Here is a 22,983-nt window from a genome sequence, read left to right as displayed (position 1 = left end):
TTCTAAATCTACTGAGGCATGTGGAGTCAGCATGTATTTTCTTAGCCAATCAGTAATCATTATATATAGGCAAACATGAGAAAGCATCGATGGCATTGTCGCGCTACTTGTGGCTTGACAACAGCCAGACCGATATACGATACTATTTATTGAATGGTCTTCTTCTTGATCTACTATTTACCAAATTTTTCTGAACGGATTTCTCGATATTTTTACAAAATTGCGACCTTGAGCTCTTCAATCGTGGTGTACCGCTTTCCTTCAGTGTAGATTCTGCGTAGAATGATCCCCCTAAAATTTGTCAACAGGATTCAAGTCTGGAGAGCGAACCAGTCAATCCAAAACATAAGTTTTTGGTCCTTAATCAATTGCTTAGTTTCCTTGCTGGTATGAATAGTAGCATTACTTTGCTGGAATGTGAATTTTTTGTGACGATATTCACGCAAAAACGGTAGGAGAGAGGATTTCTGAACATGTATGTAATCCTTAAATGATGTGAAAGCTATCTTGAGCCTTCCGGTTACACAGCGTCCGTCCCAAACCATGCACGAGCCTCCACCAAAATTCCTGGTTGAAAAATACCTGACTAAGATCCATCAAACTTGATACTGACTGTTTAAATCCGTTGCTCCGTTGTGGTTTCTAAAACCGGACAAACTATGATCATTTTTCAGACAAACCATGATCATCATTTCTTTTTGAAGAAAATCGTTAAAAAACATCAAAATTTGAACGCTTTATGGTATTATTAACAACTAGAGATTTGGGGCTTTTTAACAACCCAAACGTCTTAATTACATGTGATTTTCATGAAGAGATATCGATTTCCATTTACTAGTTGCGTGAACACATACAAAATTGGATAAATCAACATCATTTACCCTAATATACTATGAAATAGTATAGCAGAAAGCTGCCACCATAAAACCAATGTGTATGTGTGATAGATGAAAATATTCTAAAGACGTTCTAGTGGGGGTGAATTTTGAAAATAATGTCTGAATAATTTGAAAAGAAAATCCGTGAAACTGAACTGAACATTCGGCTTTGAGAAAGGTTATTCGGAAACCCTCGCTGCCGCTGCCATCTGGTCACTTGCTGATTACTGATATTTGAGAACCGCTGTTAAGACAAACTCTATCTAGATAAAACCATGAATTAAATACATAAGCACCAAATAATGTCATCACTAAAACAAAATAAGACAAAATATTTATGTTTTCCCTATAACAGAAAACTATGGGAAGTTTTTTTCAGCAAAAATTGTAACAATAGTTCTATTTTCGGTTTGCAAAGAATAACTGATTCCTTGTTCACATGTATCCCGCCCATCCGATGTACATTTGCGCCAAATTATCCTGATTGGTTGCCTCACTGATCAGATGATTAACATGGCCTTCTACGGACAGCGGCATATGGGACGTCTTCCCCTGTATCCGAACATACCCTTTCAAACGCTCTTCAATATGTCGAACGTTATTCATTGCTTCGGGATCCGTCCTTTCCGTTGTACCATCGTGTTTTGTTATTTTATTCCACGAAACCAGCGGATCGTACACGAATGGCTTGAGCACAGACATCAAGGTGGGCGTTTGGTTTTGTAGAACCCTCAAAGTGATCTCACAGCACTTGCGATAAAGACCTTCCACCCCAAGTGGACCCATTGCCTTCACCATATTGTGAGTGAGGCGGAATGGAACGAGCTCAGGTATTTCAAAAGTTTCACCTTTGTTGAACAGACAGTTGAAATCCACATGCACCGTATCACCATTGGTGGCGTCGAAAAGTATGTTTTCACCATGACGATCTCCCAAACCGAGTATATATCCGGCGATAGAGATGACTGCAGTGGTGCGAATGTATGAACTCCGGGCTTGGAACCAGTTATGTGGGTTAGAAAATCGATCCCGAAACCATTCTCCGAAAACAGCCGGATGATTGGGCAAAAGTACATTCAGATACGCATCCCGTTTCTTCTGCAAAGGGTCATGCCGTTTGTAGTTGTGATTTCGTAGCTCTTTCGCTGGCATTCCGAGACCGCGCTGTTTGTAGTACGTGCAGATGATACTGCGGAACGTGTTAAGATTTTCCACCCACTCGATAATACCGCACTCTTCGTTAAGTGGAAGCACGGCATAAGTTCTGATATTCAATCGTCGGTGCTTGGCATCCGGATCTTGATGAAGGTATTGTTTTACAACCGCGTTGAACTCCATCAGCCGGAAGTCTTTACGTAGGTCATCCTTCGGCTTCATCATCATAACGTATTCTCGTCCATCGTGCCCTACAAGAGTGATTTTCCTTGGCTTCTGAAGCGATTGCAGGATAGTAACCTTGGAGAAAGTCATAAGTTATCGACGAAAATGTTCAAAATTTAAACAGAATTATAATACCTCTTCCCGTATCCCGTGAATGTACACTAAATTCATTGGGTATGGAGAGAACGTGGTTGAGCTTGTGTCAAGAACCAATTGCATGCACTTCTGTATCGGCATCATTATATCCGACAATACGCCTGCACCAAACAGCTTCGGAAGTGATTTAACGATCGATGATACCGTTACCTTTGTGTCTTTCGTTGGCCTCAGATGTCCCAAGTCTTTGTTGGTAAGTTCAATGAACTTCTCTGCCAGGGCGTTGAAATCGGAAATCATTTTTTGCACCGACGTTTTCGCTAGTTTTTTGTCGTTGAAAATTTCGTGACATCGTTTTACTCGATTCGCATAAGAGGATTTGTATACGCTAAGCAACATCCAAAGCGATTGCTGTGGGTAGTTCAGAATCAATTTGATTATGATTGCTTTGAGCACTTGATATACCTCAACGGACGGATGTGCCACTCTGCTGATTAGCTGGGAGAAAGCGGTGAAGAAGAAGTATGGCGACAAACTTTCGCTAAATTTCAACGCGAGCTTATTCATATTTGAGCATACCTTCCTGTAGGAATCATTATTCATTCCTTTCGTAGTGAAATCTAGCCATATGCTGAGAACTCGTGGCATAGACTGGTAAATATAGGTTGAACCATACATCATAGATTTGCCGTAATAGGTCATCACATCCTGCAGCAATTCCCAACCCTTGAGAGACTCTTGGTCCTCGTTGGTTAGATTTGCAAACAACTTGTCCAAATACTGCGCCAGATGAACCAAGCTTTTCTCTGACTCTGGATTGGCCAACACTGCTTCCTTGAAACACTTTTGGTTAACGCTCGTCGAGACATTGGAGGCCTCCGCGTTATAAATTGCGATGAGCAATTTCCCTTGGGCGTAGATCTGTTTTTCTTGCTTGGGTAATTGTTTCACCTCATGAACGTGCGCTTTTTCCAGGATCTCTGCCAGACCTCTTTCCAGCACCTTAAAAACATTGGACATGTCACGTTTTTCCCAGAGCAGTTGGGCTTTCCTGATGAAAAGTTCCTTCGGTTTATAGGATTCAGCGTGTAGAATGTACAAATGAGCTTGCTCGAATAATTTCGCCTTCGACGCGAGCTCTGTGCTCTTTATCCAAAGTTCGCCAATATGGCTGTCTATGGTTTCGTTGATTTCTGTCACCAAATTATCCGCACCTGCACTTGTGGCCAGGCTATTGATTAACACTTTTGTCTCGTTCAATAGAATCCGCCGCAGGCTAATGATTGGCTCAAGGGTTGCAGCGTTGGGTTGCAGCAGCTTCAGTCGAGCTTCGAAGTCTGCCAACAGATTTTCGATATTGTGGTGGCATCTGTGTAATCCATCAACGGACCGTACATCATCGAGGATTTTTTCACATTTCTCGAACTCGGTGATCATGTGTAGTTTAAGAACCTGTGGGAAAAGAAAGATAGGTTGGTAAACGTTGTTTATGTGTAACCTCAAGCCCTCCGCGGTCATTCACCTCTGTCCAACAACTCCTATCTCAACCTCCCCGTGATGTCAACCGGGGTACGAGTAACCTTAGTTAAGATCGGGTTTGAACCCCGGTGGAATCTTTGTTTGTGTACAGTCTGAGAAGAGGGACTGCACGCGTCTATTTTCCATGTTAGGGCAGCGTACATCTGATCCGGGACAGACGACTGACTTATATAGGTCATACTAGCCTAGTCAGACAACATACCGAAACATCGAATTTCCTATGCGAAATCTACAGAAAAAAAATCGAAACGCAATAATCGGAATTGACCTAAGCGAATGAAAAGGAACAACGATTGGAAACTCTGTACATGAAATGTGAGGACTACTCGAAGCAGCACGCGTGAGCATTCTAGCGAAAGAATTGCGGAAGATGAATGGGTAGGTTGCGGCCATCCAAGTAGTGCGCTGGTCATACCCTGGCATACGGGCTGAAGACCCGATAGAGGGTACAAGATTGTTTAATTACAGCTTAATCAATGTATATGCGCCGATAGTGCTTAAAACATGACATCAAGATCGTCATCGGAGACGCAAACGCACGGTTGTGTAATATTTACCCGAATGCAATTCACCCGAAAGACGTTTACCCGGAGCACATTTTCCCGAATTCAACAAATACACGAATGAAATTCACCCAAATGTAACAAATACCCGAATGCAACATTTACCCGAATGTAACGCTGGCCCGAATGAAAAATTCCGACAATCCAGATTATGAGTTTTGTCGAATGTCCTGATGGTAAATAAGATTAAATCAATACAACATGAGAGAGCAACAAGGCGGCCCCAAGTCGCCGAGGTGGCGCAATCCGAGTCGGCCGCCGACCCGCCGTCGGTTGCGGCGGCCTCTTGCAAGCAAACCTGTGCTTCACTGATTGCCCGGTAAGTTTGAAACATAGGAGACGATTCTTTAGTTAGGCTCGGTTTAGTTTAGTAAGGACGGCATACGTTTGTCCGGATAATTTTTGCTTTGAAATGTGAATGACGGGCAAACGTAATGCACCAGGCATCAAAAAATTTATATTTTATAGATTTTTTCCTCCTTAAACATGAGCCTTTCTTTCGTATTATTTTATACGAGTTTTTGGATACCAGTCGATGTACAAAGGTGGTCATTTTACGTACGTGTAAAATATCATCACAGGGGAACGGCTGATCAGATCTGTGTCTTTCATATATTTTGTGAGTTTGTCTTCACCCAAATTAGATTAATAGACTACTTTGAAAAATATTTAAGATGATTAGAAAAAATTGACTATGCGTTTCTTCATATGTAACAGAAGAATATTTATAATAAAAAGGGAAAATTCGGAAATAAGAAGTACGCTAATGTATGTTTCGCAGTGAAAATCATCATTCAGATCAATTTTACAGATCTGAACGATTACATACAAACACTTTTGAAATATATTCGTTATTTTTTGCTAACCAAAAATATTCTCCAGAAATAAATTATATGGCAGAACAACGTTTGCCGGGTCAGCTAGTTTCTTATGACTGGTGAACTAGCCCAGTCAGTGGTTATTTTAACTGGCTCGACTAATGTGCGATTCACATAGCACGTTACGGAGAAGAACATCTACGTTCCGTCAACGTCTCCACCAATTCACACATGCAGTCAATGCTTCCACCAGCACCGACACGTCAAATGCCAAACGAATGATTTATTTAATTTTATTCATGGTGTCGCCACCTACAACAATTTTAAATTGCAATGCCCTCTTTCAAATCAGCATGCCTAGAATCAGTTCTAAATTTTGAAAAAATCAATGAGAATCATTGAATTCAATTATTTAAATGCTTAAACCCCGTAGTCCGACCATTATGCAACAATAATAATAAATAGAATAATTCTTCCAACTAGTCGCGAATGATTTTCACTCCGAAATTTGGAGCTAAGAGATATGTTGGCATAAAAAGTACAGTAAGTTACTTATAAAGCGATATGTTGAGGCACCACTCAGTGTCGCATTGGAGTCGGCTTTGACCAGTAATTGAACATTTGCGACTGGTGGCCACTTTCAATGTGGGGCCATAATTTGGGCCCCGAACTCAATGTTTACAAAAATGTCCAACTAGAGGTAAAAATGTCTAATTAAACGTGTTGCATCACAGATCTGTTCAATTAGCTTAATGTCGATGTGGATGTAAATTACTGTACAACCAAATCAAAACAAAAGCCGAGACATAAAGCCCAGACAAAAACCAAACGAGCCGTCCGTCTCCGTCAATTATTCTTTTCTACAAACCCTGCCGGTCGTTTTCGTTGAACGTATGCTGACGGGTCGTTACGTTGCTGGTGTATGTGAATGTTTTCATGTGAATTGCATGGTAGAATCATTGACGTATCGTGACGTGACGGGACGTGAACGTGACGTGTATGTTGTATGTGAATCGCATCTAATGAATACAAATCTGCCTCTTCTTTCAACCGACTTCAATCCACACTTCCATTTCCCCCTGACACTAATTCATACCCGCGTACGGAATATTATTTTTACGTCCATATAAAGAGGAACGAAAACATGATTTATGATGCAAAAAAGAAGTTACCCCATCAATGGACGATTTATTGTCTACCCATCGTGAACTCAAACCAACGAACTTAGACATTTATCAAGTACTAGCTAACCCGGCAAACTTCGTCCCGCCCATTTACTTGATTAATTCTCGAGTAATGCAGAAATTTGTGTTTTATATGTATGGCAGCCACCCCTAAGAGAGGGGGGAGGGGTATCTAACCACCATAGAAACATTCATTGCACCCTAAAGTTTTCATATGCCTAATTTGGTTTAATTTGCTTGATTAATTCTCGGGTAATGCAAAAATTTGTGTTTCATTTGTACGGCAGCCCCCACTAAGAGAGGGGGAAGGAGTATCTTAACACCATAGAAACATTTATTGCATCCTAAAACCTCCACATGCCAAATTTGGTTTCATTTGCTTGATTAATTCTCGAGTAATGCAGAAATTTGTGTTTCATTTATATGGCAGCCCCCCCTTTGAGTGGGGGAAGGACTGTCTAACCATCATAGAAACATTTATTGCACCCTAAAACTTTTACATGCCAACTTTGGTTTCGTTTGATTGATTAAATTCCGAGTAATGCAAAAAATTGTGTTTCATTTGTATGGCAGCCCCCTCTAAGAGAGGGGGAAGGAGTATCTTATCACCATAGAAACATTTATTGCATCCTAAAACCTCCACATGCCAAATTTGGTTTCATTTGCTTGATTAATTCTCGAGTAATGCAGAAATTTGTGTTTCATTTGTATGGCAGCCCCACCTTTGGGTGGGGGAAGGACTGTCTAACCATCATAGAAACATTTATTGCACCCTAAAACTTTCACATGCCAACTTTGGTTTCGTTTGATTGATTAATTTCCGAGTAATGCAAAAAATTGTGTTTCATTTGTATGGCAGCCCCCTCTAAGAGAGGGGGAAGGAGTATCTTATCACCATAGAAACATTTATTGCATCCTAAAACCTCCACATGCCAAATTTGGTTTCATTTGCTTGATTAATTCTCGAGTAATGCAGAAATTTGTGTTTCATTTGTATGGCAGCCCCCCCTTTGAGTGGGGGAAGGACTGTCTAACCATCATATAAACATTTATTGCACCCTAAAACTTTCACATGCCAACTTTGGTTTCGTTTGCTTGGTTAACTTCCGAGTAATGCAGAAATTTGTGTTTCATTTGTATGGCAGCCCCCCCTTAGAGAGGGGGGAGGGGTCTCAAAATATCACGAAAACCTTCCCCGGCCCCAAAAACCCCTACATACCAATTTTCATGTCGATCGATTCAATAGTTTCCGAGTCTATATGAATCAGACAGACAGACAGACATCACTCCATTTTTATATATATAGATGCTATAAAGATCCTCGCGTTAGTATTAGTTAGTATTAGGCGTGCAAAATAGCGCACACACACTGCACGTTATTTTATACGTGTAAGTAATTTTCGTGTAAGATACAAAAGAATCTAGCTCACCTGTAGCGTATGTCAAACCACGTTGAACTCAAAAATCGATGCATGCACGTGTACATGGGAGAACGAAAGAGAAGAACGAATTCGTTTTTGGGGAAGTCAATTCAAAGTGCAATGAGGACAATTTGCCTGGGAAGAATGAAATGATATAGTCGAGTCGGTAGAGGGAGATAGCGACTAAACACTAGACTGACTGTTCAGTCGTTTTGGCGGAGAAACTGCGTGAAGAAGCCAAAAGTCATTACTAACTGATTATGGATATAGTCAGTCAGATAATCAGCTGACTATCATCAGTTGACTATGACTATGCAGAGCTCTGATCAAATCAATAAAATGTGTTTGCTTACCTGTTCGTAGCCCTTTTCATAGGCGCTGATCTTCAAGTCCGAATTGCGAAGTATCTTCAAAACGGCCAGCCTGGCTTGTACGAGCTTCTGCACAAACAGCTCGTGCTCATTCTTCCTATAGCTTGCCATCAGCGTCCCACAGATTACACCCCAACTATCCCTTTCATGGACCATCGGAGACTCTAACAATTCCTCCAGCTCGTCAAAACGTCCCAACCGGTACAACGGCTCCGCTTTGATTTCCTGCAGCAACGACTGCTCATTATATTCGTAATATTTGTTCAGTAAACTCTCCGAAAGTAGCAAAGCCGTTTCCGGTTGATCCAAGCTGAGATAACATTCCACCATATTGTGGATGTCACAAGGGCTGACATTTCCAACCTGCAGCATTCGTTCGTAGCAAGCGGCTGTTTGGTGGAGGCGACCGGTAGCGTTATACAGGAGAATCTGCTCGGCTAGTGTGGGCTCGGTTGTCTTGAGACACATGACCCCTTCCACCGAATCCGGATCATTGAGGCGGGTGAATATTCGGGCTAAAAACGAAAGGTGCTGCTGGAATCGCGAAGGGTTCTCTTCGATGAAGGTTTCTATACACATTAGGGCGCGAGCATATTCGTTGCATTTGAAATTAATATTAGCCAACATTTCGTGGTCAAATTCTTTGAGAAACTCACAAACATTGTGGTAATCAGTCTTGCTGGAGTCAATTTGATACACTTTTCGCCACTGTCGTTTCCATCTTTCCAGGAAATCTAGCAAACTGAATGCGATTTTCGCACATTCAAAGGACATATCCGTGGTTTCTGTGTCCGGGTTATGTAGTTTACGCTCTTTCGGCACAAAATGCATCGTGCGGAGGCCTCGTACATATTGCTCCTGCTGATCGGGGCTGTCCACTTCTGGATTATTGTTCATTATAGCGTTAAATACAAACTGCATCTCCTCAGCTATCATCGTTCGGTTACTTTCGTTGCTTCCTTGTAACGCATGTAGCAGGATGTATGGCAAAAACATGGTCATAGTACTGATGTCGCACCGTATGCTTGGTTTGAAAGACTTTAGCAAATTTTGTGACAGCTCAGTTTCGAGTTTCTCTATCATTTGCGATGCCCAGAGGTAAGCCCACTCCTGACAGGTCTGAGCCTTTGAGTTCCCGAAAATAGGATGACACTCGGTTGTTGCTGTTCGGGTTAGACCTGTATAGCAGGACGTAAGCAGCGGCTCCATGATCGGACGCAATCGTTCCGGTATAGCTTCCCAAACTTCTAGCTTCTTACCTGCGGTCGGTGACACGCCTCGTTCAAGTAAAATTTCCTGGATTGCTAGAGAAAAACTATCTACGAACTTGGTGTCTTTCTGAAACTGGTATGCCCTACATAGTTCTGCCAAAGCCATCGAAGCAAATGCATCCGAATGGATGCTTAGTGCGAAACTATCCTGGGGTGCATAATTCGGCGGTAAGAAACTAGGCGCCAGTGCTCCAAGCTCCCCGATACATTCTGAAGCTATCAAACGATAATTGACATCAGCATCACTGCAACTTCTTATCAAATTGTCCAATAAGTTTTGCACGAGTGGGTTGAAGGTGAGCTGTCCAATTAAAGCATCATTCAATTTGCTACGATTTTCCGCAAACAGTTGCTTGAGATATTTCAATCCATACATTCTCACCGAAAGATTTTCATGGTTAACTTGTTTCACGAGCTCTTTGAATTTTAGCGGGAATTGATCCCGCTCTCGGTCGATTTTGCCAGTTTGTACCGAAACCACCTTCTTAATTTTCATGTCAACTTTTGTGTCATCCAAGAAAAACAAGTCCGGTATGTGTTGACTAAGAAGACTATTGTTCTGAACCACAAGGTAGTGAAAAATATAGTTGATATCTTCCGGGAATCGGTCGATAAACTGCTCTAACGAAACGAATATAGTGCTGAGAAGTGGCCCCAGCTGTTGGACGTCTACCGTGCAAATGAAAATACGCCAAACCTTAATGCATTTATCCTGCAGGTTCGGCTCTTCTAGAGCCAATGTTGTTTTGAGTAATGCAATGATCTTGAACCGAAAGGGGGTTATGTGATGGCCACCGAGCAAGCGAATGATCTCCCCGAAACTGAGGAGCGCTTCACGCTTCAAGGCCTTCTCGTTCTCGGGATTTATTAACGATGCTTCGAAAAATGTAAGCACTCCCAGAAACCTTCCGGAGATGTACTCGGCCATCTGTGCGGTCGTAATATCCTGGGCGTCCTCCTTAGCCAGGAGACTTCGGAACGCGTGGAGCACACATTTTGCGTTAATATGGTAGAAAATCAAAATTTCGGATACAGTTTTCTAAGGGATGAGATAGAAAAGTTAAACACCACATCAGTTAAATTAGTACCTTACCTTTATATCGGAATGTAGTAGATGGACCAACGTGTTTCCTGTGTTTGTCATTATGTAATCAATGCATTCATTGGTGATGTTCGCCGGTTCGTTAATGAACAGATACGGGTAGATGGTTAGAAACGATGCCGACAGAACAAAAATTTTATCTTTTCGAATTATATCGGACAGCTCTTGTACCAAACTCTCGCATTTTGGACGCTGCAGAGAAAAACGCATGAAATTGGAACTATCCAGTTGACGCTGTAACCTACCTTGACACACCATGGCAACAATAACGCTAGAATGATCTTGTAATGCTTCGTGACGAACTCGACTGAACCGCTGAATAGAAAAGTTTTGCTCACCTAAAACATCCACATTTGAAAGATATAATCCCACAAAAAAAGGTGAATCAACACTAACGTGAACGAGCGATTTGTACAGTGGAATCTCGTAGCAATAGAAGTTGGTGGCGCTGATAGCAACGATCAGTTTGATGATATCATGACGATACCAGTTGAGCATGTCTCGTGGCGTTACACCGCGCAGTTCACACATCTCTTCCACGGCGAGGGTAGCCTCGCGAGTGACCTCCGACTCGCGAATCATCAGAAAGAACAACATCATCCGAATGCAGTGCATGAGCCGTTCCTCGTTTACGCCCTTACAAACGGCAAAATGTAGCACCATATTCATAACGGCCGACTGGTAGTTGTAGTCGGACTTTTTTAAACACAGTCGAACTGCCTGCAGCAGCTTGTCCAGGCAGGTTTGGGTTATTTTGTCTTTCTCCTGGGAAGTAAGAGATGAGTCCTGGAAAAATACTAACTTTGTAACATCATTACATCATAAGCTTGAAACTATTGTTCCGGATTGGAAAACGGAGAAAATTTTGTGATGAACACATTCACACTGAATCTGACAACCTAATAGTTTAAAAATTATACGAAAAACTAGATAACATTAAGTTTATCTGCTATTTTGACATAGGATTGCGTCTTTCGGTAACATATCAGGAGGACAAATGGAATTCACCAATTTCGAACGCTTATTGCTCAGTCATATCCTGGTGGGTTTACGAGAATTTTGCATCAATTGATTAGGGCACTCCACATCAATTTATTACAATGAAGAAAATAATATATTTTATTTCGAACCATCGAAAAATCACAAAAGCATTATCTAAATTAAAATCTTCCGTTCTGATTGGTCGATTCGCAAAGCAATCTTTATTCTCACATCCAGTGCATCCTGCGCTCTGTAGAAAAAGGACACGAAACTATGCAATAAAATATGCGTATCAGCTTGATTTTCTGGTGATGTGCGTCACACTTATCATATGTTTCTGAAGGCCGAGAGTTTAGTTTAAGTTGTGGTTTTGATTGTTGCTACAGACTTTGAACTCGGAAAGTTAATTCGCCTTTAGTTTGAGTTTTCCAAATTGGTCTTTTCAAGCCGAATCAGTACTGTATAGAAGTCAGGGTTTGGCAGTAAGGAACATTCACGACTAAAGGAGAATAAAATGCAAAAGTTAAAGCCTCTTAAATACAAATAAAAAGAAGAAGTGTGACATTCAATTTATTTTGAATCGCGAAGTAGCTCGCACCACAAACCAGAGGAACTCATCAGAGAATGCGAAAAATTAGTAATAGTAATAGTAATAGGCATTTTTAACATATCTTTATTTCAGAGAGATGTTGCTCCGAAATTCGCCAACTCAACAGCTGCGTCCCATCGAGAATCTCTGGGTAAACCAGAAGTGGAGGGTCTACTCCAACAATTTATTCTGAGAAATTTGGGAGAAATTTGGAGACTCACAAAAAAATTACTCAACTTTCGGGCGTGAATTAGCGGCTATGAAGACCGCAGTTTTATAATACTAGAAATTCGGCAATTCGAACATGCTCGGAAAATATTTTGGGGGATTGTCCCCCACCTCCGAATTTAACCCCGATTTCATTCATCGATAGGGAAGCGGATATTACTTTGGTCAGCAACTTCGTGGACCCGGAGAGTAATAATTCTCTAAGTCGAAACATCACCATCGAGGAACTTTCCGTCGCCCTACGTTCCGTCAAAGGTGAATCAACTGGCCCTGGCTATAAGATGTTGAAATAGTTGTCCTTGCTCGGACAGTCCCTTCTTTTTTTTTTTGAGGTGAGGAACACTCTACCCGCCTTATCTGGGCTAGGGTTAACCCAGACGTTGAGGTGGGCCCACTAAAACCATAATCCCCCGGGACCACATCTAGGCTACTACTACCTCATCGGCTATTACTCTTTTTTTTCGTGCCATTTCAATTATTCCAACACCCGTCGAGACGTGTACCGATTAGGAATTGGCCTCCAACATGTCCCGCAACCCGTCACTGCTACCCTCGCGGGGTTTCTCTTCCCAACGGAGCGCAAATCAGGTAGTGCCCTCCATCACGTGCACTCCGTCACAGCTACTCTCGTGGGGTATGCTCCGGTTTGAAGACGCACTCCTTGACGTTCACTCCGTCGAAAAGACCCTCATAATGTTACACTTTTCATTCCACGATCCAACGTTGCCAGCCTGCATTTTGTTGTACTCCACACCGCTCATATTCCAGCTCGCTAGAATCCGTTTACCCGTCGAGACGTGTACCGATTAGGAATTGCCTCTCAAGTTGACGCGCTACCCATTACAGCTATCCCCGCGGGGTTTCTCACCTGTCGAGATGTGAACCGATTAGGAGGCTCCCTCCAACGTAAGGAGCACTTCGTCACAGCTACTCTCGTGGGGTATCATCCGTTGATACAGCCGTCGCTGTGTCCCCTCTTCACCGTCAAGCGTTGTCAGCACGTTGGTCGGTCCTCCAATTTCTCTGCAACTCCAACATGATTTGTGTGATTGCACTGTTCACAGCATTCCAGATCCGCTCGTCGCGACATATCTCCTCTACAATATTCCCAACATGAAGCGCATGCAGCTCCTCGTGCCTTGCGGTGAAAAACAACGTGCTCTGCTGTTTCCTTCATGTCTCTAGAATCCGGACAAAGAGGTTACATTGCGTGCCCAAACCGATAGATATTGCCTGGAGCAGCCATAACCAGACAGGAACTGCGTTAAGTAGAAGATAACCTCACAGTGCTTCCTGTTCAACCAGGTCGATAGTACCGGTGTCAGCCTGTACGTTTCCAGCCATATTCCATCCAAGCTGCCATCTGTCTATCGACTCTGCACTTATCAATTTCCGGATACCTCTGGTTTCCCGTCGCTTGTAGCACTTGTTGTCCTCCGCCAGAGTGATGCAGATGGGAATCATCCCGACGATTACACTCACACTCACTATTTGGTATGATCCTCGTCACTACGTTGATGGCCGTTGTCGCCTTCCCACATGCATAGTCGACGTGCTGGTTGAAATTTAGCCGGTCGTCGATCATAACTCCGAGATATTTCACTGCCCGCCTCGAAACGATGGTATGTCCTCCGATCGAGACTTCTGCCCGCAGAACTGCCTTCCGATTGCTCAATAACAGCACCTCGGTTTTGTGGTGTGTCATCTGAAGCTTGACACTGTCCATCGAGCTACCGATCGTGTCTACTGCCTCAGTCGCCAACATTTCCATTTCTTGGAGCGTCTCGCCGATAACCGTTGTTACGATGTCGTACGCGAATCCTACGATCTCCACACCTTTGGGTAGCTTCAGCGTTAGTACACCGTCGTACATCGTGTTCCAAAGCGTTGAACCTTGTGAAACTCCCGCTGAGATGTTCTTCAGTAGGTGTCTTCTGTCTGTGTTGTATACCAGGATCCGATTCTGGAAGAACTCCTCAGCCTTCTATACAGATAGCCAGGGGTCTTCAAGCTCCAGTTGGCATTATAGAAAGCGTTCTTCACGTCGATCAAAATCACCGTCCATCACCGTGATCGTCATCCAGGCATTTCTGCAGCACCATCCTGAACACCCATTTCAAAGCCACGTTGGGAATTCCATCGGGACCTTTTGTCACCGCGATGAGTTCTTCATTGGTATCTCGTGCGTTCTCGGCTTCGTCCTCACCGTACAGTGTGGCTGGCCACATCGGTGGGTCGTGCCGCGGAAAGAGTCCTTACAAAATAACCTCGAGTTTATCCGGACATAATTCATTGGGAGTCGTTGAACCACGGAATTTCGCCATCAGTATTCGATATGCTCCACCTCAAGGATTAGCGTCGACGTCTCGACACAGCTCCCTGTAGCAGTTTGATTTGTTCCTACGTATCTCTCGTTTCATGGCGGTTCTGGTCGCACGGAACGACGCGCGTCTGCTCATCTCTTTCTACGTCGGTTTTTGCCCTCTGGACTCTTCTTCTGGCTCGTAGACAGTTAGCGTGGAGGATGCTGAGTGTCTCGTTCCACCAGTATAATGGGCGTCGTTTATTCGTCGGATCCAATCTTCTCGGCGAATCTTCACAACGATGCTGCGAATTACTTCGTAAGGAAATCACAATTTCAGAAAACGAGCAGGGTTGGTGGACAAAAATTGGATGCCTCAAAAGAATTGACGTTTCGCTCGCCTTTTCAGCGCATCGATGGCTTGTTTGTAACGTTCTCATTATGCGTCACTCCTCGGCAACTGTCGAGCGATTTTTTCGGAATATAATCAGAACAAAAATAAGTTCTGATTATATTCCGAAAGTTCCTCCTTGTTACAAGTTCCTCCTGGAGTGCTTGCTGCTCTCCTCGTAGTTTTTTACTGCTGGCGGCCACTCGAGAAGGTGATCTCTGTAATTTTTCTCTTATCGTGAACGCATCGTTGGTTGGTCTAAAGTAATCAATATTTTTTGGGTCCCAACTCGGGGCCGCTATCTTCACTCATTATACATAGTCGCTATCAGTGATCCCAAGGTTATCTATGCAAGCAGTGAGGCCATGCAAGGGTTGACACGGTCCTTCATGGAGACCGTGTTCAGAGCCAGATCAGCGCAAGTCAAAAATGTGACATCTGATCCTAGTACCTAGTGCCTAAGCCTAGATGAGCATCGAACGTACCCGAAGGCTTGCCAAATGCAGTTTCTGGAAGATGTCACCCTTCCTTACTCAAGGAACAGGATAGCATGACAGTTAGCCTACAACGTCTAATGTAAATTATTCCCTCACCATGTACGTAATCAGGATCTAACTGGCGTCGATCCTGATGTACCAGGCACTCCATTCGTTGCTCCTGTACACGGTTTTTTCCCCCGCACAGTCTTCATAAGTTTTACCACGCCCTTACCACGTAGTCTCCCAATCAGTCGCCTTCTACGACAGGGACAGGGACCAAGACCCGAAGTGCTATTCTAGGCCGGCACGGCAATCCCTTGAATTCCCTTCTTCTCAGCACATTTAACGACCTGTGAGGTACACACGATTTCCCCTTGTAATCGTGTGTATCTCACAGCCTAGTAATAAGGTAGCCGTAGCCATACATAAGGTAGGCCAGAGCAACAACAATGTAAAGGGCTACTGTCCAATTCTTTTGACCTTCTGGTCATTCAAAATCTTGGAAAGAATGGCGAACACACGTTAGGTCACCTTTTTGTTCGAAAACAGGAAATTGGACTATCGGCAGTTCAGCTTCCGGCCGGGTATGGGTACCAACAACTGCTTCGCGACCCTCGGAGACATGATAGCCGAACTCAACAGAAACCGTCAGCATATGGCGATGGTAGTACTGGATCTGGAAAAGGCGTACAACAGAACATGGATCCCGTTAGTGTTGAAAATTGTGGGAGTTTAGGGCGTTGACGATAAACTACTTCACTACATTAAGCACTTCGGCACACGCCGACTCTTTGTGGTCAAAACTTTTTGAATCTGCTGCAGCAGAGTCCGGATAACGTTTGTCAAGCCATGCTTTGGTTTGCACTGTATTTTTTACATCAAAAAGCAATGCTTTATCAACACCCGAAATTCGGATTTTTTTCATAATAACAAAAGTTGCTTCACTCTCAATGCTGTAACTCACGAACCAATCGACCGATAGCTGTCAAATTTTGACACGTATCCATTGAAAGACGGTGCTTTGTGATAGTCAAGTAGATTTTTGCAAGAGGCGCCATCTAGACGTCAACCATATGAACTTTTCTGCCGAACTCGTATGGGCACCCTTAGGCATCTAAGAAGCATTAATACTTTCTACATAGATTACCGAGGAACAAATTACGCCAAATATAGTCCTATCAAATTGATGAGCCTCTGTAAAGAACACAGTGAAATAATTGATATAACCATGTCAAGGTCAATGCTTAAAGACTTTCTGAATAGAATGATATATAATAAAGTTTATCGTCATTATTATATTTCAGCAACATCTGTAGTCTACACTGGTTTAACGCAATAAATAAATATTTCGATTATGTAACTTGTTAAATTCGTCTTCTGAATAAAATGTATTGATCATTCAGCTTTCTTAATTTAGTTCTAAGTAAGAAGTATTTAGTATTGTTAAGAATGTATTGTTCTACTTAGATTGACGAGAAATAAATAAATAAATACCTCAACATACTCCATCAAGACGCTGAAAGTCTTCGCGAATGTTGTACACACTTCAATCGAACCACCGGGGATTAGATCGCTCCATGCTGGAACCATTTTCTCATCGAGAACCATTTCGGTGTGCTTCAGTAAAACCGTGAGTAAACTCACAGCTGTTGTTCGCGTCTCGCCGTGTTGTGATCGATATATTTGTTCAAGTTCATCGACGGAGATCTCAAACTGAGCAAATTCCTCCGAGTTGCGTGTGACAACAAGCACACCTTGACTGGGTGCGAAACGCTGACGGAATTGCGAGGAAGAAATTTGGGTGGTGATAATGTCATTCTCGTCTGCGCTGGGTCTGCACACAAAACAGCGAAATTTACGTTTCAAAGGAGTGGTTTCACCCTTCACCTGGAACAGCTGGAAATTGCATGATTTCAAACAAATGTGCGCATTGAGATTTCTGGCCGCAGCGAGTTGTAGTTCTGGTACTGGGAGGCTCGGTAGCAGGATTCTTTTCGCTAGTCGCTCCGGATGGAATTTCAACGAAAGCAAAAGATTCTGGTAGAAATTGAGTATAGTTTTCTTTCTCTCAACTTGGTCAGAGTCCATGATATAACCGAGGACTGTCCATAGATTCGATTTCAATGCGATCGATACTGAGTCGGAGATGTAGTCGCAGCTGAGTGCGCAAAGCTGATCCATCGAGCGCATTTGTAATGTTCTCAGATTTGCCTCGGATTGTGAATTAGCGACATCAATTTTCAATAAATGCTCAGATATAAGCGTAATATCAGCTCTTCCTACAAACGGTATAAAGAACCACGAACAAACCTTCTTTTGGAAATTATCATCCAATAGCCGAAAATCTTCTAAATTGACCAAATAAGCACAAATTTCCAAAACAGTCAAATATACTTCGCTGTACAGGTTAATAACCAAGATTTTTTCAAACATCTCCTGCACGAATTGTTGTATATTGTTATCAAAAGTCTGCAGTGTCTTTTCTCTTGCATCATTTTTCTGTTTCCATAAGGAGTAATTGTGACCAACATTTACCGCTAGATGTATGATCCTCTGTCTAATGTCAACATCTTGTACAGGTTTCAGTTTATCCTTACTGTCCTTCAAAATACCCATCACACTTTTCCAGGCATTACTATCTTCGAAGATATCTGCATCGTGCAAATCGCTATTCGCTATAATTTCATTTGTAATTGGCACTTCTAGAAGTTCCAGCAATTCTGGAAACTGATGCCCCAAGGAAAAAATATCTTCGTATCCACTTTTGATGGCCTCGGAACCATCTCGGTTGAAAAGCACTCTCAGAAACTTTTTTATCTGCTCTATAAGTTTAAGCTTAAGTTCCTCTCCGTCTTTGTTCATTGATAATAACGTTTTGATTATACCGATCGATAGCTGCAATAATTTTTGTCGGTATTCGGTGAAATAATTGGCGAAGGGCACTCCGTTCAGCTTAATGTAAAAATCCGTTAAAACAGTTTTGAACTGCTCGAGAGATTTCAGTCGTGTGAGTCCACTGCTAAGCCACCGATCGAACCGTTCCAAGGAGCTTTTAACGATTGTTAGTATTTCCACCACCAAATGCTCCAAATTCGGGGAAAGTTCTGTGGCTAGCTTAAGGAATTTGGCGAAAAACATAAGACTCAACGTTTTCTCATCTAGCGAACCTTGGTTTAAAGTAACGAGAATCAATCGGGAACATCGCTTCCGTAGCCCCGCATTCGCTTTTTCATCGACCAGACTGATAGCCTGGCCCAACACGTGAAGGCAGTTTTCCGTTAGAGTTCTCTTTGTTATATTGTCTTTCACCCCGATCGCTGCGAAAGAGCACGGACACTCTAGGTGTCCGAAGTAATGTGCCGGCATGTGGAATGCATTCAGCTGCACTTCCGTTCCAGGTGTGAAAGCGTTTAGCCGCTCCATCAAATCCAAATATTTGTTTGCTGATTCATAGAAAAACCACGTTTGTTTGACGAAACTTGCCGATAGAATTGCTTGCTGTAATTCTGTATTACTTTTTCGAATCCTGAAGACGACATAAACAAGGAAATCCTTTATTACATTTCATCGTCACGTTATTCATAAATCCAAAAAGGCTACCCGAAATAACTTTCCATCGATGCAATTTGTAGCAATTGATTTAGAAGCCAAAAATTGCTTGCTTTTACTGGATCCCGCTCCTCTTGAAGGGCGAGTAGGGTGGATGGAAACAGTCCCGGATCATCATAGGTAAGATCCTGTTTGATCATGTTGAGAATTTTCTCCAAGTTTGAACCTTGATTTCGAACGATGTCAGTCAACGTTGTAATCAATGTTTCCCACATGAGATCGGATTTATTTTTCTCATGCTTGGAAGATGTGGCTTCTTTCTCCATTGTTTCGATAGACACTTCTGCTATGACTTAATAAAAATATCGATAATAATTCGAGAGAGATTTCTTGAAATCCACGAACTAAAAGCAAGATTCCCTACATATATTCGATAAACTACCGATCAAAACAAAGACACAGAAAAAAAAACCGGCGCGCGAAGGCAAGGATCAGTTTCTTCGAATGAACATCGTCCATCCAACAGGATTGTGTTGGTGAGTTTTTGGGGATTGTTTACACCTAAGATGTTTACACCAGTGCGCATCGAGATGGAGGTGGTGAGGAAATATGTGAAGTATATTTGTGTTCGTTCACGAAAAATACTGTCGTCATTTGGAGTTATCCACATACCACGTGAACAGAAAAAGCATGATTTTAGACTCCCTCCTCCCTCTCAGTGGACAAGTGTGGACATTTTCATACCCCTCTCCCTGTTGTCCACGTGGATATTTTTCCTTATTTTATTAGAACAATTGAGCAAATAAGTGAATTACGCATGAATTAAATTTTAATTCTATCTATGTTTATTTTGTTTTAAATTTTATTAGCTCTACGCTGCCACGCTTATATAAGTGCGATTCACATACAACATCCACTTCACGTTCACGTCCCGTCATGTCACGTTACGTCAGTTATTCTACCATGCAATTCTTATGAAAATATTCACAAACACCGGCAACGTAACGACCCGTCAGTATACGTTCAACGAAAACGACCGGCAGGATTTGCAGAAAAGAATAATTGACGGAGAGGGACGGTTCGTTGGGGTTTGTCTGTCTATGTGAATCGCACAATAAAGAGTATCTGGTTTCCCAGCAAACATTAAATCGTATAATTTTGCACGTGCCAAGTCTTACAAGAAATCCGAATAAATCATAATCGCATATAATATCAATCAAAGTATGTTTCGTGTATATTTGAAATCGCATAAAATGTAAAAAACTCAATTTTATATACCATTATCAAATTAAATCACATAGCGGTATAACAAACATCAATTTTATGATGTACATTGTCGTAAAACATATTTAATCCGCATCATATGCGTATATTACGCTGATGCAGTTTGTGTGTCGTATAAGCGTATAATTTAAATCGATTCAGTACTGTAGTAAATCGTGTTGCATGCTGAAGAAAATCATGAAACAGTAAATCATATTAGATCCTTATAAAGAACATATTACATAATATTGAAATGTCAATGAAATGCTGATGCACTCGAAAGTTTTAATCGCTGTTGAATTAAATTTCAGATAGCCGCGCGAGATAGCTGGTGGATGATAATCCAGACGACCGGAGTTCGAACCCACATCGGAGCAGTTTTCACCAAACATCAATCTGTGTCATTTTAAACATTCATATTCTACTCCCAACACAAGTCAATCAAACAATTATTATTTCTACAAACATAAATACTCATATATAAAAATGGCGATTCGTGAGGCTATAATAAACATTTCACGAAAATATTTGGCGTCATTTGTTTTTTTTCCATGTCTGTAATAAATCGTATATGAGTATGGCAAATGTCGTATTTGGTGCTTTGACTATTCATGAATATATTCATATTAGTTCAATTTCAACATAATCGCTATTATAGCCGGTCAAAGTTGCATATTCATCCAAACAAATTCGGTAAGCATTTGCCATGTATGTATATGGCCTCCATGCATATGCCAGTTAGGCGCGTTATATGCCAACCAAATTTTAGGGCATATGATGTTATATATACGCTTGTTATGCGATTTAATGTTTGCTGGGTTGCCAATACAGAAACGCCCAATATACAGTTGAACAATCCGCAACCGAATGTGAAGCACACAATTCCAAAAATTGATCTTGATCAACATATTCAATACTAGAATGAAAGGGGTGTAAGTGATTTAATCGATTTTTCTTCATCGACTCCCTCTTTTGGTCATAACTTAGCTGCAAATACATTCCCAGCTGTATTTGACAATGTGGAAGATAGGCCAGAGCCTCATCTATCGTATTCTATAGCAAACTTGAATTGGAACGTTTTTGCAGTTGAGTTATTAACTAAATAAAAAGTTGATGAAGAGAAATCGATCAAGTCACTTACACCCCTTGCATTCTGAGCTCCTCAATTAACGTTCACAGATTTATTTCAGCATTGTACTTATTCAATCTGATAATCTTCAAAAATCCTGAGGTATTGGCAGTAACAACAACAATCCTTGAAGTGGATTGTATATTATGTCATAATATGAGATTCATCAGTTCCGAACTTTCAGAGTTTTTGAAGCGCACACAAACGAACAATTTCATATGCATAGATTATTTTTTATTAATAAAAAAGAATTTCAAGAAATGAAAAGATAAAGTAGGAAGCAGGCACTGATATCTATAGAGCTGCAATTAACAAAGGATTTAGGAGTAAAGGGTCAAAATTTTTAAGCAATTTCGGAACAGTGTAGCTTCGATATTAATGACGACAATAAGATACAAATACAACATTTTCAAGCCACAAATTTCTAGTTTAGGAATGCGTTGCGTTGTAGACAAAAGACACTGCAAGAAAAAAATAAAACGTTTTTGGTTTGCTTTCAAAGTTTCTGTAGATCTCAGAAATATATTCCCAATAATAATCCAATCAACATGATTATTTCATTTCCATAGAAATTCATAGAAAGTTTCAATAGAACTTTTTACTACAGAAGTATTCTCTATTGAATGAAAAATTATCCTTCAACTTTGAATAAAGAATATTTTATAAAATAATGAACGGACAGCAAATCGATGGTCAAAACAGCCCACTGACCGCTACAAACTTGAAAATATTCTATGCAAGGACCAAGGACCATAATGCTTTGACGAATGCATTATTTTATAACAGATTTATAGCGTTTCGAAAATCACTCAAAACATACTTTAGATGTATCATTTTGGTCCTCTATTCTTTATGTCAATTGTAGTTCTTTGCCCACTCGGGAATACGATCGGTCACAGGAAATGTGGGCTCATTTACACATTCGATTCACTTTTAGTCGTCAACGCAATACGAAACCTTTCCGCAATAGTTCGAGGATTTTTCAAAGGGTACTAATAGCGTATTATGAATATGTTCAATCTATCGTTTTTTTTATTTTTTAACTGCTTATCGACCATTCTGCATTGAGATGGGTCTAGATAGATTCCAAAGTGCTCGCGGGGTAAAACTACATCAGAAATTGTTCGGACCAACCTAGAACACCAATTTCAACAGCAGCGTTTTGTTGTTAGCAGCTTTAAATTGAAATATTTTTTATTACTTTCTATTTCTTTTCAGGTTCATCTTTTTACTTACATTTATAGTTTTTTCACCTAATCCTTTCTTTTCTTTATTTTCAGGTCAGCTATGGCGCTCGCGATTCCAGACAGCTATAAATTTTCTGATTTTCAATAAATGTTTCAAAATAAACCAACCCTGTATTTTTTTTACCTTACGCTTCTACACTTCTACGACTACAACTTCTTCGTAGCTCTTAAATTCTGCGTCTCTCCACAAATCTGTTCCAAT

General features: G+C 41.4%; 1 protein-coding gene across 1 annotated transcript; it reads right to left on the bottom strand.

The window, feature by feature from the left end:
* Positions 1–1,212: 1,212 nt before the first annotated feature.
* Positions 1,213–19,683, bottom strand: LOC129777685 (serine/threonine-protein kinase ATR-like). Its single transcript, XM_055784109.1, has 8 exons — positions 19,194–19,683; positions 17,088–19,119; positions 11,020–11,409; positions 10,869–10,961; positions 10,615–10,815; positions 8,233–10,560; positions 2,394–3,806; positions 1,213–2,333 (listed from the first exon to the last, which is right to left on the bottom strand). Exons 1-8 carry the CDS (start codon positions 19,466–19,468, stop codon positions 1,314–1,316), a joined length of 7,752 nt encoding a protein of 2,583 aa, XP_055640084.1. The 5' UTR covers positions 19,469–19,683; the 3' UTR covers positions 1,213–1,313.
* Positions 19,684–22,983: the final 3,300 nt, after the last annotated feature.

This window comes from Toxorhynchites rutilus, chromosome 3 (assembly GCF_029784135.1).
Source record: "Toxorhynchites rutilus septentrionalis strain SRP chromosome 3, ASM2978413v1, whole genome shotgun sequence".
Lineage (NCBI taxonomy): Eukaryota > Metazoa > Arthropoda > Insecta > Diptera > Culicidae > Toxorhynchites > Toxorhynchites rutilus.
This window is presented reverse-complemented; position numbering and strand designations above follow the sequence as displayed.

Coding starts and splice junctions, on each gene's coding strand:
- LOC129777685 (XM_055784109.1), bottom strand. CDS start 19,468: ATGGAGAAAGAAGCCACATCTTCCAAGCATGAGAAAAATAAATCCGAT. Junction 10,962..11,019: donor TGTACAAATCGCTCGTTCAC/GTTAGTGTTGAT, acceptor TGGATGTTTTAG/GTGAGCAAAACTTTTCTATT. Junction 2,334..2,393: donor TTCACGGGATACGGGAAGAG/GTATTATAATTC, acceptor ACTTTCTCCAAG/GTTACTATCCTGCAATCGCT.